Here is a 16,598-nt window from a genome sequence, read left to right as displayed (position 1 = left end):
TGTGAACTAGTACTACAAAATTTTAAAACTTTTTCAATTTTAGTATTTCATTGATTTTATGAATCTTAGTTACCAGAAACAGCATCGGAAGCCCAGTTGCCGTTCCAGGTTCGAGCCAGGTGCAGCCCAGAGTTCATCCCCGGTGGCTCTAATAAAATTGGCACTTTTTTTAACGATTTTTTCCCGGGCGTCTCAGATGGTCTCGGATTGTAGTATTCGGCAGGTTTGAAAATCATGTCTTGCCTCTTTGTCTTCCTCCGCCTGCGAACTGGAAGTTCAGACCTAAACGATTGCACCTGAATGAATGAAGGTGAACCGAAGGGATATGCCGTAATGTTGTGAAGTGCGTCAATGCTCAGCTGTTTCGAGTGTCATTCATATCAAGTCCCCCTTGCCAAGAGAAAGTCGAAAGGAAGGAAAGAAAGTCGAAAAGGAAGGAAAGAATTGTATGCAGTTTCCATCGAACCATATCAATTAAGATTTTAAAATGTTAAAATGTAATATGTAATTGTTTTAATTTTCAATATGTTAAAACAATAAAATGTAATATTTTAATATATTTAAGATTTAAATTAATTATTTATATTATTATATATTAATAATAATATTTTAAATTAATTTTAAAACATATATATTATTATCCATATTAAGTACTTTTTTTATTTATTTTATTATTTTAATACTCAGTTTATATGTATTACTTATATGTTTGTACACGGTCGTACCCAAAGAATTAGCGTACCGGCATACCCGAACCTGTATGCTGTATCCATACCCGCTCCTGTCCCCAAATCGACAACTTAGCTCCAGATCATTTATCTCCTATGTTCCACGGCATTTCAGGAACAGGGATGCAGGAACGTGTTTCCAAGATGTCCCCTGCAAGGCCATTTTTTAGTGGAAGGCCATTTTTTAGGGGACGGCAGGGGATGGCAGCATACAAATTTTTAATATATATATATATATATATGAATTTTTCAAAATATATTAATATATTATAGAAATTAATCATGGTGGTTCTTAGCTATATATATATATATGAATTTTTCAAAATATATTAATATATTATAGAAATTAATCATGGTGGTTCTTAGGACAGCTGGAAGGCATAATCAGAAGTTTACTAGCTGATTTAATAAAAAATCAGACCTACCATCTCTCAGAAAGTTCTACTAATATGTGCATCTTTAAAAGTTTAAAACTGAAAAATCAGAGCATATTGCTTATTACTTTCATGCTGGATTGGTATAAGGAGTTGGGTGACACCGTGACAGTCTAGGAATGTTTGAATGAAAGGGCTTGATGTCTAGAAGGGTCTGAAACTGTCCATAAGCGACCGAAACTGTTTGACAGTTTTTTATTGGACTTGATGTTTTTGAAGGCTACCTCGAGTTGTTGAGTGGTTTAGTTGCTGATCTATGCTCTAAGGAGGTGTCAAACAGAAGTTTCCTATGCCGCTGGGTGCTATACCTGACTGATCAGTCAACATCAACGTGAAAACAAGTCATTTTCAAACATGCTATAGAGCATGTAATGACAGTTCTGAGCATTTTAACGTTTGATTGCATGAAACTATGAAACTATGCATGTTGTGTAATGAACTTTCTATTTTAAGGTGAACACATCAGGGAACTTGTAATTGCAGCCTTTGAATTTTAACCAATGAAATTGTAATCAGAAATTTTATAGATGTTGTTATCTTATAGAATATACTCATACTACTGTTATATTGCTGTCATGATTAATTGCTGTTATACTGCTGCCATGATTAATTGCTGTCCTACTATTTTTTAATTTGTTTTCCCCAGCGCAGGGGACGGCTCGCCATTCCTAGGACAGCGAAATGTTCACAAAAGCCTGGGGACATTTCCAAGCATTTCCTGTGGATTTGCTGCATCGGGGACGGCAAGGGGATGTCCCCTTGACATCCCCCCATCCTGGAATCAGCTAGGGGAAGGGGATGGGGATGGGGGGTTATGGGACAGGGGACGCGTCCCCGTGTAAGATAGTAATCCTCTCTTATCCACATCAATAACAAAATATCAATTTTAACGATCCTGAAAAAGAATGTGAGCCATCAAAACATTAAACCTTTCATGCACCCATTCAGACATGGGTTTAGCACAGAAGTTTTTGAAACATTGAATTACATCAATTTCTAATTGATTACAGCTGATGCATTCAGTGCCACACATATCGCTAAATTCTCAAAAAATAAATTATCCAACCCCAGTGCTTTGATGGAGGAATCAGAGTACTCTAAAGAATAAAACAAAAAATATTAGAAAGCTAAACACTACCACCAAAAGTATAAAGAAATTTGTTGATTCCGCTTACAGAAAATTGAGGAAAAGGTTGGTGCTGAAAATAGCCAGAGAATTGTCACAAAGAAAGTGATAAATTATTTCACAACAATGGCATAACTGTGTACAATAAAACAGAAAAGTGTGACCAAAATTGTTGCTACAGGAGCCTCAAACTGCAATTATGAATTCCTTGATATTCTGCATATTCAGCCCCCATATTATAAAACATACAAGGAAAAAATACAAGGATGCTAGAACAGCAATCTATTATTCACAATTAGAGGCCTAATTATACTTTGTTCCTATTATCAAAGTAATAGAAACAAAAGATAATAGTATCCAAAAGAGTTGTCTACTACCCTAAATGATTATAATGGTTGTGATACCTAAAATGTGAAGCCAATTGCACCTCTCAACTAAAAGAAGCATCATGAAAATTAAAAGCTGCATTCAAGTTAAAATACAAATTCTTCCTCCTCTGCTCCTAAGCTGAATGCACCTGAATCTTTCAATGATAAAGCAGTGGATTCATCAATGCCAAGAAGATACTGCAAGCGATCAATGTTCTCTTTAGGAGGATTTCCCTTAAGGTAGATACAGAAAAAATCAGCAACTTCTTCTTCTATAGACCACGATAAAGGTTCAGCAGGCAAAGCCTTGTCACATGCCAGCAAGTTGTTGAGAGATGAAACCTTCAGAAGCAGACATCACAATGTTAGATAATAATTGAAAGTTGTGATGACTCAAAAGCTGCATCACAACCAAAATTACCAGACAAAAAAAATTCATGGTAACAAAAATGTAATAGTCAAAATGATGACTATAAGTTTCTCTGATTGTCAACTTTAGTAGAAATGATTGCCTGTCTCAGGTACAAAAACTTGCACTAATATCAAATTATCAAAAGCAAGTTAAAGAAGTTAGAAAAGGTGACCAATTGCTTACCACTCCAGATGAATTTTTTTGCCGTAGAAATGCTGCAGCTTGCACTAAAGTGTTTGATAATCTTTCTTTAGCACTATCTTGAACCAATTTCTTACATTTACTAGCATCCATTCCAAGGTCTTCTGGAATTCTCTCATAAACATCTTTTTCATTGAAATCTCCAGTCCCCGAAGAAAATATTCCATCAATGATTTTCTTGAAAACATTTTCCCTAACCCCTTCTGAAATCACTTCATCCATATCCACATTTGCTTCTCTCAATTTCCTAATTTGTTCAATTGTAATCTTCCCCTGGCTCAAAGCTGCTTCTATGGCACCACTTATCTTTGTTTTTGTTATACTTTTGATAATCTTCTGTGCTGACTCATCAGGAAGTTCAAGCTGTTTCTGAAGTTCATTTAGAATTTCCATCCTTTCCTTTGAAAGCTGCCCATCTGCCAAAATGACTTCAGCTTTCTTTCTGAAAGCCTGTTCAGAATAGCTTATGTGTACAACACTAGACTCTTCTTGAGTCAAACCCAAAATTTCTCTCAGCTGTTTCAGTCTTAAAAACTCTGTCTTATCCACCCTTTTTCTTACCTGCATTCCAAATTGCCTACCAACAGGTTCACCAGTAATGCAATATTGGAAGTAGGTCCGATATAGGTCAGTTCTGTCCCTGAGAGAAAGATCATCCTTTAAAGTGATCTCAGTCTGTATCTGTTCCCTCGGCTTGTAGTCTTTTACCTGGCGAGGCATTTTGAGCTTTTCACTAAATTCATCATCCTTTTCCTTTTTAGGCTCTTCCTTTGGCAATTCAGGAGAAACAACAGAGGAGTACCCTTTTATATCTGCAAGCAATTCTGTAACTACTTTATCATTGAAATGGATCATCTTCTTCAGCTCCCTTGCAGCTTCAGCTTGATTTTCCACCGCCTTTGATCTCTTCACATAAATTCTAAACATAGCCCGTACCTGCATAGACATGAATTCATATAAATAGAAACTCATTTAAAAAACCTTGAATGGAAACAGCTATAAACACATTATAACTGATTTAAAATGTCTATTCTACAACAAATATATCAAACAAGGATCTACCCATTGTCAAAGTTAAGTTGATAATGTCTTTGCTAGAAAGATAAAATCACCTGCAATACATAAGATAGCTACAAATTAATTTCCTGTTTTGAGAACACAAGAATATCATACAAACCCAATCAGACAATAAGACTTTGGGAATGAAGCCAATCCCCTCAATGGAAATCAATATATTGGGAACAATAACATGTGTGGAATAAGTTACATAAATGATGTAAACAATAATAATAACTACAGAAAGATGGAAGAACAGCAACATTAGGTGGTGGCTAAGAGATCCTGCCCTATGTGTTTACTCATCTTCTCATAGTGTGAGGATAAGATATAGAATAGAATACTAATTTCAATAAATACTTGGATGTTGCTATATCCTATATGATATTGGAAAATCTACTAAGACACCTGTGAAGACCAAAGGTCATCTGAAACTGATTTCCACACAACTGCTTGATTATCTCTTTGTTGATAAATTACACTCTATTTTCAAATCTTTAGCTAACTGCATTCATCTAGAAGTTTTCTATTTGTATAACATGTTTCTAGTACATTAATTATTTTTTTAGTTTTGAATTATAGACATGAGAATGTTGTAGCTATGGGAACTCATATTAATGATTAAGGGCAACATGTTATTGATTATAGATATGAATTAAATATTGTCATTAAGGCTTCAATGCAGAACAATGTTACAACACGGTAAAATACTGAAATTGTAAATGAAAGCAGTGACAACTAGTACAATTCCTGGAACTTGCCATCACATAAAGACACAATCAGGCTTTGAAGTTAGAACACAAAAAATACACAGATGACTTACTGTCTTGCTTGTAATGGCAACAGCTGTCTCCTCAGCAAGACGCAATCCTCGGACGGCCTTTTGTACTGAAGCTCTCATTTGTTCATCATAACCATTTATACCAGCGGAAAGGGCCTGATCTACTACCTGCACCAGCAAAAAATTAGGGCATTCTAATCTTAACAAAATATTTGCCTAAATAAAGCTACATAATGATATCCATATCCTTCCAATTAAGCTTTCAATTTCCAGAATAGGACAAATGGGCCTCCAATTCTACACAGACATAAATGAATATTTTACAAGACAGAAGGAAAGTGCCCATGCAATTTTTTAAAAACTCCTAGAAGGGTGGAGCCTACTATGTATAATGAGAATCATTGTTTTACTTCATTTCTATGCAAGAGAAGCTTCTAGACAAAGTTCCTTCACTACAATAACTTTTGTTTTCTATTCAGATATAGATTATGACATTTCTCATCAACTTATACCAAATGTCATAATCCCTTTATGGGCCAAGGTGCTAGGCTAGTTAACACTAGCTACAATTATAAACTTCACAGAAAAGCATATAATTCATAAAATAGCAATGCCAATCCATGAGAAATTATTTTATGTTCAAACATCCAAGAAATCCAATCAACTCACAAGATAAATTCAGACCAGCAGAACAGAAATCAATTAAGCATCAATCTATAAACAATTAAAACAGTTCAATTCATCAAATCAATGCACAAATTCATTGAGTAATAAATAGAAATCAGATAATCCAAGACATTAATTTGGAATAGAAATTAAGAACATTAATTAATAATATTCAGAAAAATAATCGGTGACAGCCATTATTAATTTATCAAGAGGTATTTAATTATAAATAATCTAGCAAATTCCTTGGGAAAAACAGAGGAAGGACAACCTGCTTTCATGCTCTTATTAGGTTGGACAAAAGGTGGGATGGATGGCCACCCTCTGATGCTTTTGAAACAGGAGGTGGTGGGATGGCCAGCCTTCCATGCTCTTGGACTTGATTGTGGAGAACGGCTGGCCTCCAAGGTGAACTGAGGGATGGAAGGATGACCAAACTTCCAAGCTCTCAGGAAGTCAAGGATGGCCAGCATGGGGAATTACCAGTTTGCAAGCATTTCCAAGAAATTTATGATGTGATTTGCTACGAAGTAGGGGTTCAAATATTAATGATGCTATGATTTATTAATCCAAATATTATGATGTTTTGATGTACGGATCTGAATATTATCATAATTTCTTGTTACATTAAATTACTAACATCAATTTTTAGTGATTAATATTGTTTGCAGGCCTAAAATCAAGAATATCCCAAAATGCAACATTACACTGACGACATTTTTGCCATTCCCAGGACAGGTACAAGGGCATCTCAGACTTTCCCAGCCATCCCAAGGATGACCAGATGTCCTAAGCATGGCCAATCATCCCTCAATGTCTATCTTTTTTAACATTTCAGGGAGATCTCCCAAATGTTTGCAAGGCAAGGGCTAGAATGAGAGCATGATGTTTGTTATCCTGAAGTCAAAATTTTGGTCTCCGTGGTAGTATTTGGAGTCAAGATTGGCGGCTACTTTGCTTGTAGCTTAACACCAAATACTGAAAATGTAACACCTTTTAAATCTAAATGAAAATCTTAATCATTAAACAGATCTTGCATCCATTGGATCCCAATACATTTTGGTTCCTCTTCTCCAATCTAAAGAAGGATCAAAATATCCTCTTTGGATCTTCAGAGTATTTGGAATCAAGATTGGTGGCTACTTTGCTCGTAGCTCAATACCAAATACCGAAAATGTAACACCTTTTAAATCTAAATGAAAATCTTAATCGTTAAACAGATCTTGCATCAATTGGATCCCAATACATTTTGGTTCCTCTTCTCCAATCTAAAGAAGGATCAAAATATCCTCTTTGGATCTTCAGAACAATTAATAAAGGTACAGATTGGCATAATGCCACATTGATCATTTATCCACTATGAATGTTCCTCAAACATTAGATTGATGGATATTATAACATGGAAACATGTAACATCGATTGAGCACTATCTGGCATCTGCACTATAACCTTTAAATTTGTTTATATACTAGCCATAAGCGAGTTATAGCTAGAAAAAATACTTGGCAAGGTGCTTGCCAATATTCGTATAGAAAAAGATCGTCCTAATATGCATCACTTAAGATTGGCATAGGAAAAATGGCACAGAATATCAATGTATCAAAAGCTGCATTAGTGTTAATTCCTTAAATTATCTAATGCAGATAAATCAAATGTCAAATTGGCCTATCGGCCTTTGACATTTGTATTTTACAGTTACTTGATTCCTTTATCTAATTTTTTCTTAGATCAGTTAATAATTTAGCAAATTATTATTTCCGTTATTTATCTGATTTCTAATCATAATTGCCTAATTAAATGATTGTCTATATCGGTTAATATAAACTTGTTACTCTAATATGTTGGCGGGTGTTAGTTTTGCATTACCGATTTTAATTGAGTCGGTTTGTGTATAAACCCGATTCAATTATGAATCGGTTGTGGTTGTGACCCTTGGAAAAAGACACGACTTCCAAAGGTGTAAATCGCTATCATACATAAGTATGATTCATTGCAAGGCTAATGTTAGATAGATTACTAAGAATGGTAGAAGTATTATTTGTTGGTGTTGGAAATAAGCCACACCCGGACCAACGATGGACTGGTCCAAGAGGGGCCAGTAGCTCAGTGGTAGAGCACTCCAGCAGCGTTGGAAGGTCCTAGGTTCGAGTCCTAGCTGGTCCATGTCTCAACATGGTATCAGAGCAGGTTCGATCTGGGAAAGCAGGGTTCAGATTCTGACTTTCGGTAGAAAACCCCATGGAAGAAGACAAGTTCGGAGATGTTTATACTGACGTGTTGGTCAAAAATTCCACTGTGAATGCTAACAATCCATCTGCAACCCTCACTTCTAAACCGATTTATGAGTAATTTGATGATGATGACGGCGAGGTAGTTTTGTACGGGAAATCCTCGCCCTCGACGTCATAGCAGCAGCAGCAGGTGTCAAGGGAATCCAAGCCCGTCGAAATAGAAGACAACGATTTTGATTTAAATGGCACGAGGAGTGAGGCACCAGTTGTCGCAGGGCATGCTGATGTCGATGCTAGTGAGTCCAGTCCCTGAACGTTCGGGAAACCCGATTGCTATGCACTGGCTCTTTGTCTCGGGAGCCTTCGTTCTAGCTTTTGGTGGGCAGCTTCTCGATGGCTGCCCATTTGAGAGAGTTTTCATCATCTAGATGGTTGCTTGAAGCGGAAGAAAAAAAAAGAAAACAGTCTCAGATCTGTCGAATAGCCATCGGCTTCCCAGACGCAGGCTACCTGACCATGACTGCACAACGCTATTGCCATCCAATTTCAGGGACATTCATGGTGAAGTAGATGTTACAGATATCCAACTTGACAGTCGACAAAAAGTGCTCGATAGGCTTGTCAAAGTTGCAGGGGACATCGAACATTTTCTACATCGCCAGCATAGAAGAATCGACATAGTCGGCATTCAATTGCCCGAGGTCGAAATCCGTTACGAGCACTTGAATGTTGACACCAACGTCCATGTCGGAGACAGGGTGTTACCTACGCTCCTTAACCATACCCTTGATATATTGGAGGGATTGTTGGGATCGCTTGGTTTATACAAGGGCAACAAAGCAACTATGACTATTCTCCACGACGTCAGTGATGTGGTGAAGCCCGGCAAGCTTACGCTCCTTGGACTTCCTGCTTTGGGCAAGTCTACACTCCTCTTGGCTCTCGCAGGAAAGTCTGAAATGGAGTGGAATTATTCAAAAGCTGATAAGTTTGGTTCTCTTGGCACTCAAGTTTCAATGCAAGATAGTTTGTTGAAGAATCCAGAGACCAAGGAGGATGAATTCGATGATGGGAATGGTGAAATTGTTGAGCTGGAACCACCCAACGAAACAGGGGTGCAAGATGCTTCAGTTCACGCATCTGTTGAGACCGCTGAAAATGATATGCAGGATTTTGAAGAGAATGGCTCGCCCCAAGTCAATAACAGTATTCCAGGTATTGGAGTAGTTTCTGGTGGGGTGATGTCTATACCTGGTATATCAAGTTACTAGAGAAACAGTTTGTTCTTCTTGAAAAGTTGCTTCTAGATGACTGTTCTGATGTACGCTTGACTGTTGTTGAAGTAGCACAGTCAGGAGTGATGTAGTTGATGGAATGATGAGGAAACTCTGATTTGCATTATGGTTCTCTCTATTAATATAACATCCACGGGGAGCTTCAACAACCTCAGATAAGTATGGGTAAGGAGTGTTGGAGCAGAATGTGGTGGAATGTGCGGTTTGTCTTACAGATGCAAATCAGTTGTACTGATTTGAAGAGTCCAAAGGCAATTAGGCTTGCTGGTCCTAATCTCAAGGAGCCTCCACTGTGTATGACAGTAATTGAGCCTCAATACACGTTGTCTGGGAATGTGAAAGTGATTCTTGCAGTGAATAATTATGTTTTGGTTGTGAACGAGGATGTTCTTCAGCAACAAGGCGTTCGCATTAGGCCTTTGCAAAAAATGGTTGTTTCTCCATATGGGAATCGAGTTGTAACAGGGGGCACTAAATGGTGTGGTGTGCTCAGCAGTCTATCGTGAGTTTGTTGTGAATTGCCAAGGAGTATCATACGTATAAAGAGATAAGTATTTCATAATGTTCATGAATTTCATATGTAGTCATTAATTCATACAATTACATTGATTAGAGAATCATGTATGCTTCTAGCATTGGTATTTGTCTTCGAGATAAGTTGATTCTGAAGGTTTCTTATTCTAGCATCAATCAGTTTCTCCAAAGAGGAAGAATTAACATTCAGAGGGAGTTTGACAAACCAACTGAGACAACCTTGGACGAGAAGGACATGAGGTTGATATTAGTACTTGAAGCTTCAGAGGGAGCAGCTAGAGGATCTGCTTTATTTAATTTCCAAGGATCTTGGTCATATTGGTTCAGAGAGAGTGGACCATGTCAAGATGGTTTCTCTAATGATCAATAGTCAAAGGACTATGATTCATGGGATGGAGTCCCATACATGTAGGCTTTAAGGCCTTTATACTGACATCTAAGACATGATATTCTTGGATAGATCGATACTTGGAGAGCTTGGGATTCACCAAGAGTAATGAAGACTCCAACCTTGTAGTTCATGACCAGTCGAAGCATGTGGAGATCATATATCACCATATTAGAGATATGGTGCAAAAGGGATGCTATTCAATTGAGGTACATTAGCTCTAATGATCAGATGGCTGATATTCTCACCAAGCCTCTTGCCAAAGTGAAGTTTGTGCATTTTTGAGACAAAGCTTGGAGTGGTGGAGAATGAAACCCTAGCTGAGATTGATTCTTAGCATCATAGATATATATATATATTTATATTTTATACTAATGCATTTCTCTTTGAGAGAGACTTGAGGTGTAAACCCTTATCTCCACCCTTTGATATGGTTCATGGTGGATGTCATGTGTATGACGCCATGACAACACCAGGTGAGAGAGTCCGTGGTGATTTTCCTGTACTTGTGTGTTTACCCTCTGGATGAGCCATGGTGAATATCATTGTGAGGTGACGATCTCACAATGATGAACACTTGTACATCTCACCATTATTGTAAGGTGACGATCTCACAATAATGGTTGTATATATCATTATGGTGGATATCACGTGAAGTGATATCTATGGATATGCCATAATGATTGATATCTCATGAGGTGATATCTATGGATATGCCATAATGGTGGATATCATGTGAGGTGATATCTATGGATAAGCCATAATGGTGGATATTACATGAGGAGATATCTATGGTGGATATCACGTGAGGTGATATCCGTGGATAAACCATAATGCTTGATATCACAGTGAGGTGATATCTTTGCTTTCCACATATGGATGTAGCCATTGTGGACAATCATCACGAGAAGTGATGTAACTTATTAACTTGTTAAGAAGGATTCCTTCCTAGCTAAGAGGGAGTGTTCATTTTATTGTAGCTGTGGTCGGAATCCACAAGCCGACATTGGTATCACAAAGGTTGTGATTATATTTATATTATTATTGTGAGATAATATAATTATATTATTATGTGATAATATAATTATAATGTATAATTATTATATTATATGATAATACAATAATTATTATATTATATTAATAATATATTAATTGGTGCCACTTGGAAGAGTGGCGACCCTTGGTGTAAAGACACCTCTCACATATACATAATGAGATGTGTGATCTCATTCAGAGGACAGAATATAATAACAAAAATATGCAGATCAATATAAAACAGCGTGCTCGGGGGAGACGAATATATTGTCTATGGTTGGGAGGGCAATATGAGTTATTCCTTGTGGATAATCGAGCATACCAGTAAAAATCAACATGGTATCAGAGCCAGGTCCAGGCTAGGCGCCCCAAGCACACGAGAGGTGTAGCTTAAGGGGGGGTGTTGGTGTTGGAAATAAGCCACACCTGGACCGACGATGGACTGGTCCAAGAGGGGCCAGTAGCTCAGTGGTAGAGCACTCCAGCAGCGTTGGAAGGTCCTAGGTTCGAGTCATAGCTGGTCCATGTCTCAACATTATTGAAATAATTATATTGCAATTCGTACTCCTCTCACATTGATCAAACATTGATATTGTGTGCAGATCAGACTATTCTCAGATTGATCAAACATTGATATTGAAAGCATAATGATCATACTATTCACAGATTAGAGTTCAGTGAACCAGTCCCTGAACAATCTCTTACAGAGAAGTTGATTATCTTCTTCAGTCAGGCACATATATATAAAGATTGACATCCATACATATTGCAGATTGACAGACTCAGATTAATAGAAGATATATACAGCAATTCGTGTTTATTAATACACAGTGCATATGTATTATAAATTGAATTTGTAATACTCAGCAGTGATTCAAATCAAGATAAATCATACTGAAGAGTATCTATGTTCTATTATAATCTATACTTAAAATTTAAAAAGAAATAATAATAATAATACCTATTATATAGATCTGATATAAATATGCTGTATGAATCTGATTAAAATTTACATGGTATCAGAGCAGGCCTAAATCAAGATCCTAAAATCAGATTTTAATCAAATAAAATTTCAGATTAAAACATCAAGATGGTGACTGGATTGAAGGTGGAGGATAGACTTAATGGAGCATCAAATTTTACCTCATGGAAATTAGAGAGTATTGCTTGCATTAGAAGAAAATGAATTAGCAGACTTCATAAAGAATGATCCACCTGAAGCCGATGATGCTGATATATTATCTCAATGGAAGAAAGACAGCATTAAGGCAAAGAAACTCGTAGTAGATTCAGTAAAAGATCACATTGTTCCCATTATTTCCAGATTATCAACAGCAAAAGAAATGTACAAAACATTGGAGCAAATGTATGAAATCAATAATACCAGCCGGGCACTAGCCTTGAAACAAAAAAAACATCACATCAAGATGACAAAGGAAGAATCTATTACATCATACTTCTTAAAGATCACTGAATTAAGAGATCAACTATCAACTATTGGATATGTCATTGATAGTAAGGAATTAACTATGTTAGCCCTAAATGGACTTCCCTCCTCATGGGAATCATTTATTCAAGGAGTCAGCACAAGATCCAAACTACCAAAATTTGATAGATTAAAAAAAGATTGCTTACAAGAAGAATCTAGATTGTCTGCTAGAGGAATTGAACCAAACTCTTACAATGAGGAAAATCAAGTACTAGCTTCCAAAATCTTAAGAAGAAAGGGAAGATTTGGTAAAAGAAGAAACTTCAAAAGGAAGAGAGACCAAAGCACAGACTCAAATTCTAAATCTTATGAGAAGACAGATCTATCTAAAATCAAATGTTTTAGATGTGCAGAACTAGGACATTATGCCAGGGACTGCAGATCCAAATTCAAGCAACAAGCTTCTACCGCTGATGTTCATGATGAAACACCTGAAGATAAAAGAGTTTCTATTTATTTCTGCATTATCAAGCAATACCTTGAACAACAGCACCACCTGGTTAATTGATAGTGGAGCCTCTAGACATATCACGGGATTTAGATGCAATCTCTCCAACTTGATTGAAAGACCAACCAATCTTGAAGTAACTATTGGAGATGATGCCAGTTATCCAGTAAAAGGTTCAGGCATTGCCCACCTGCAATTAGAATCAGGCATGTCACTTCAATTGAGTGATGTATTATATGTACCTGGGATTAAAAGGAATCTCTCCAACTTGATTGAAAGACCAACCAATCTTGAAGTAACTATTGGAGATGATGCCAGTTATCCAGTAAAAGGTTCAGGCATTGCCCACCTGCAATTAGAATCAGGCATGTCACTTCAATTGAGTGATGTATTATATGTACCTGGGATTAAAAGGAATCTTGTATCAGTTTCAGCATTAGAAGACAAAAGCTATGAAGTTGCATTTTCCAAAGGAAAAGTACTTGCTTGGCCCAAGAATTCTTATATCAAGAAGGCACGTGAAATTGAACATAGATATGAAAGTCTGTACAAACTTTCCACCATTATCACTCAAGCTTTGATGATGGAATCTCCAAATCCAAATGAACTATGGCACAGAAGACTTGCCCATTTGCACTATAAGGCACTACCCTACATGGAAAAGATGGTCAAAGGCATTCCTCATCTCAACAATGAAAAAGAAGGTACTTGCAAAGGTTGTGCTTTAGAGAAGAATATAAAACGTCCTTTCCCTAGTAGTGAAAATAGATCTAAAGAAATTTTAAATATTGTACATTCTGATTTATGTGGACATATGTCTATGCCATCCCTAAGTGGATTTTTGTACTATGTAACCTTTATTGATGATTGCTCTAGGGAAGACTTGGTTCTACTTCCTAAAGTCTAAAGAGGCGGAAATCCTTAGTAGAAAATATTAATAGAAAAAGGATTAAGATAATAAGATCTAAAAATGGGGGAGAATATACCTCTAAGAACTTTCACAATTTTTGTATGGAAGAAGGAATCAAAAGGGAATTTAGTGTCCCTTACAACCCTCAACAAAACGGGGTGGCAGAAAGAAAAAATAGAACCATTGTAGAAGCAGCAAAAGCTATGTTGCATGATCAAAACCTTCAAATCTCCCTATGGGCAAAAGCCTCCAAAACTGTTGTTTATATTCGAAATAGAAGCCCACATCATATCCTACAAAACATGACTCTCGAAGAAGCCTTCACAGGCGCGAAACCTGAAATAAGTCACCTTAGGATATTTGGATTCCCTGTCTACATCAATATACCCAAAGAGAAAAGAACTAAACTTGAACCCTCAGGCAAAAGAGGAATTTTTGTAGGTTATAGTGAGTCATCCAAAGCCTATATAATCTACATCCTCGGACAAAAGCAAATTGAGGTTAGTAGAGATGTAATCTTTGAAGAGGATATTGCCTTCAAAAGATCAAAAGGATATCATATGGAAGTTGAAGATGAAGAATCAGAACCTCCTCAAGACATGGAAGTTGATCCCTCCCCTGAGTCACAGAGGGAGATTACTGAGATACAAGAAGACAATGAACCAACCGAGCCATTGGACCCCATCGATGGTCCTAGAGATATTATAGTGAACCGAAAGAGACCACTATGGGCCAGAAAAACAATGCAAGAAGCAGAAAAATTTGCTGCTCCCAAAGGTACCTTTAGAGAAAGCAAAAGACCACACAAATTCTCTAACTACGTGGCATTAATGAGCAACATTATTGATTCAGAACCTACTTCAGTTGAAGAAGCAGAAAAACAACAAGTATGGAAAGATGCAATGATTGAAGAACATCAATCCATCATGAAAAATGACGTTTCGGACATTGTACCAAGACCCAAAGAGAAATCAGTTGTCTCTTCAAAATGGTTATTCAAAATCAAACATGCAGCAAATGGCAGCATTGAAAAATACAAAGCCAAATTCGTAGCTAGAGGATTCTCACAAAAGGAAGGCATTGATTATGAGGAAACATTTGAACTTGTAGTCCGTTATACATCTATTAGAACCATTATTGCAATTGTTGCAGCTAAGAAATGGAAGTTACATCAAATGGATGTGAAAATTGCATTCTTAAATGGAATGATTGAAGAAGAAGTTTATATCGAACAACCTAAAGGTTTTATAGTTCATGACAAGGATACTCATGTATGCAGATTAAAGAAAGCTCTCTATGGTCTTGAACAAGCTCCTTGGGCCTGGTATGAGAGAATTGATCGCTATCTATTAAGTTTAGGATTTAGTAAAAGTGATGCTGATTCAAATCTATACTTTAAAGTAGTTGATGGTGAAGCCTTGATTCTAGTTCTCTATGTTGATGATCTATTCATTACCAGTAAAGAGCATCTTATCATCAAATGCAAGAAAGAATTAGCATCAGAATTTGAAATGAAGGATCTAGGTGCTATGCATTACTTTCAAGGATTGGAGATATGGCAAAGACCTAATTGTTAAGATATAGCCCTCGTGAATCTAACTGATGGTAAATCGGTTATTATATATATATGATCGATGCCTGAAAGTCATTCTGGAGAGTGCTATTAACACACAGTCCCGATATGCAGATGGACATAAACTTTGTATACACTGCGATGATTATCACAGTGAGCACAATATTTATCGTGCCACTGTGATTACATTACAATACGCACTGTAATGTAATCACAGTGGGCACGATAATTGTAATGTAATCATAGTGGGCACGATACCCATGTGATTCTCGATCGCATTATATTCACGGAGCATGCAGTTCGGAAATTAAACATAAACAAACTAATTGTTATGAACGGTTGCCTCCATAGGGGCATGTCCATAGGGGGATGTCCATACGTGGCAGTTAACGGTTGCCTCCATAGGGGCATGTCCATAGGGGGATGTCCATACGTGGCAACTGCCACGTATGGACATGTCCCTACGTAGGCAACCTTTCCTCTTGTATTTAACCGGATTCAATGATGGAGACGATCAATAACTCATGGCAATCAGTCTTCCAGAATCGCAGTCATTATTCTTCGATCCATATTTTACAACATGGTATCAAAGCCAAGTTATTAAGAGAATAAATTAGACAGCCATATTACTCATAAGCATTTATCGGAAGTAAATAACAAATCGACGCAGAGGCTATATACGCAGAGGATATATCCGACTAAGAAAATATTCAAAATGTCAAGTAATCTGAGAGTGGAAGATAGACTCGAAGGAGCCTCCAACTTTGTTTCCTAAAGATACAAATCATTGTCATTCTTGAAGAACTAAAATTAAAGTCTTAAATAGAAGAAAATCTAGACATGCCAAATGATGATCTAGAGAAATCTACCCGGAAAAGGCGTAATAATAAAGCAAAGAAAATAATTATTGACTCAGTCAAAGA

At 36.9% G+C, this 16,598-nt stretch overlaps 1 protein-coding gene and 1 non-coding gene across 2 annotated transcripts in view; one reads left to right on the top strand and one right to left on the bottom strand.

The window, feature by feature from the left end:
* Positions 1-2,379: 2,379 nt before the first annotated feature.
* The window catches only part of LOC131042131 (protein TIC110, chloroplastic), a 191,082-nt gene continuing 176,863 nt past the window's right edge, over positions 2,380-16,598 (bottom strand). Inside the window, exons 13-15 of the mRNA XM_057975449.2 lie at positions 5,149-5,274; positions 3,252-4,205; positions 2,380-2,998 (exon numbers count right to left, since the gene is read on the bottom strand). Coding sequence (XP_057831432.2) covers positions 2,762-2,998; positions 3,252-4,205; positions 5,149-5,274 — 1,317 coding nt within the window. The 3' untranslated portion in view covers positions 2,380-2,761. The remainder of the gene's footprint in view (positions 2,999-3,251; positions 4,206-5,148; positions 5,275-16,598) is intronic.
* TRNAA-AGC (transfer RNA alanine (anticodon AGC)) lies at positions 7,865-7,935 on the top strand. The gene has a single exon. It is a non-coding gene; the product is annotated as a tRNA-Ala (tRNA).

Source organism: Cryptomeria japonica, chromosome 9, assembly GCF_030272615.1.
Source record: "Cryptomeria japonica chromosome 9, Sugi_1.0, whole genome shotgun sequence".
In the NCBI taxonomy this organism is placed as follows: domain Eukaryota; kingdom Viridiplantae; phylum Streptophyta; class Pinopsida; order Cupressales; family Cupressaceae; genus Cryptomeria; species Cryptomeria japonica.
The sequence above is the reverse complement of the archived record's forward strand: the minus strand, read 5'-3'. Positions and strand labels throughout refer to the sequence as shown.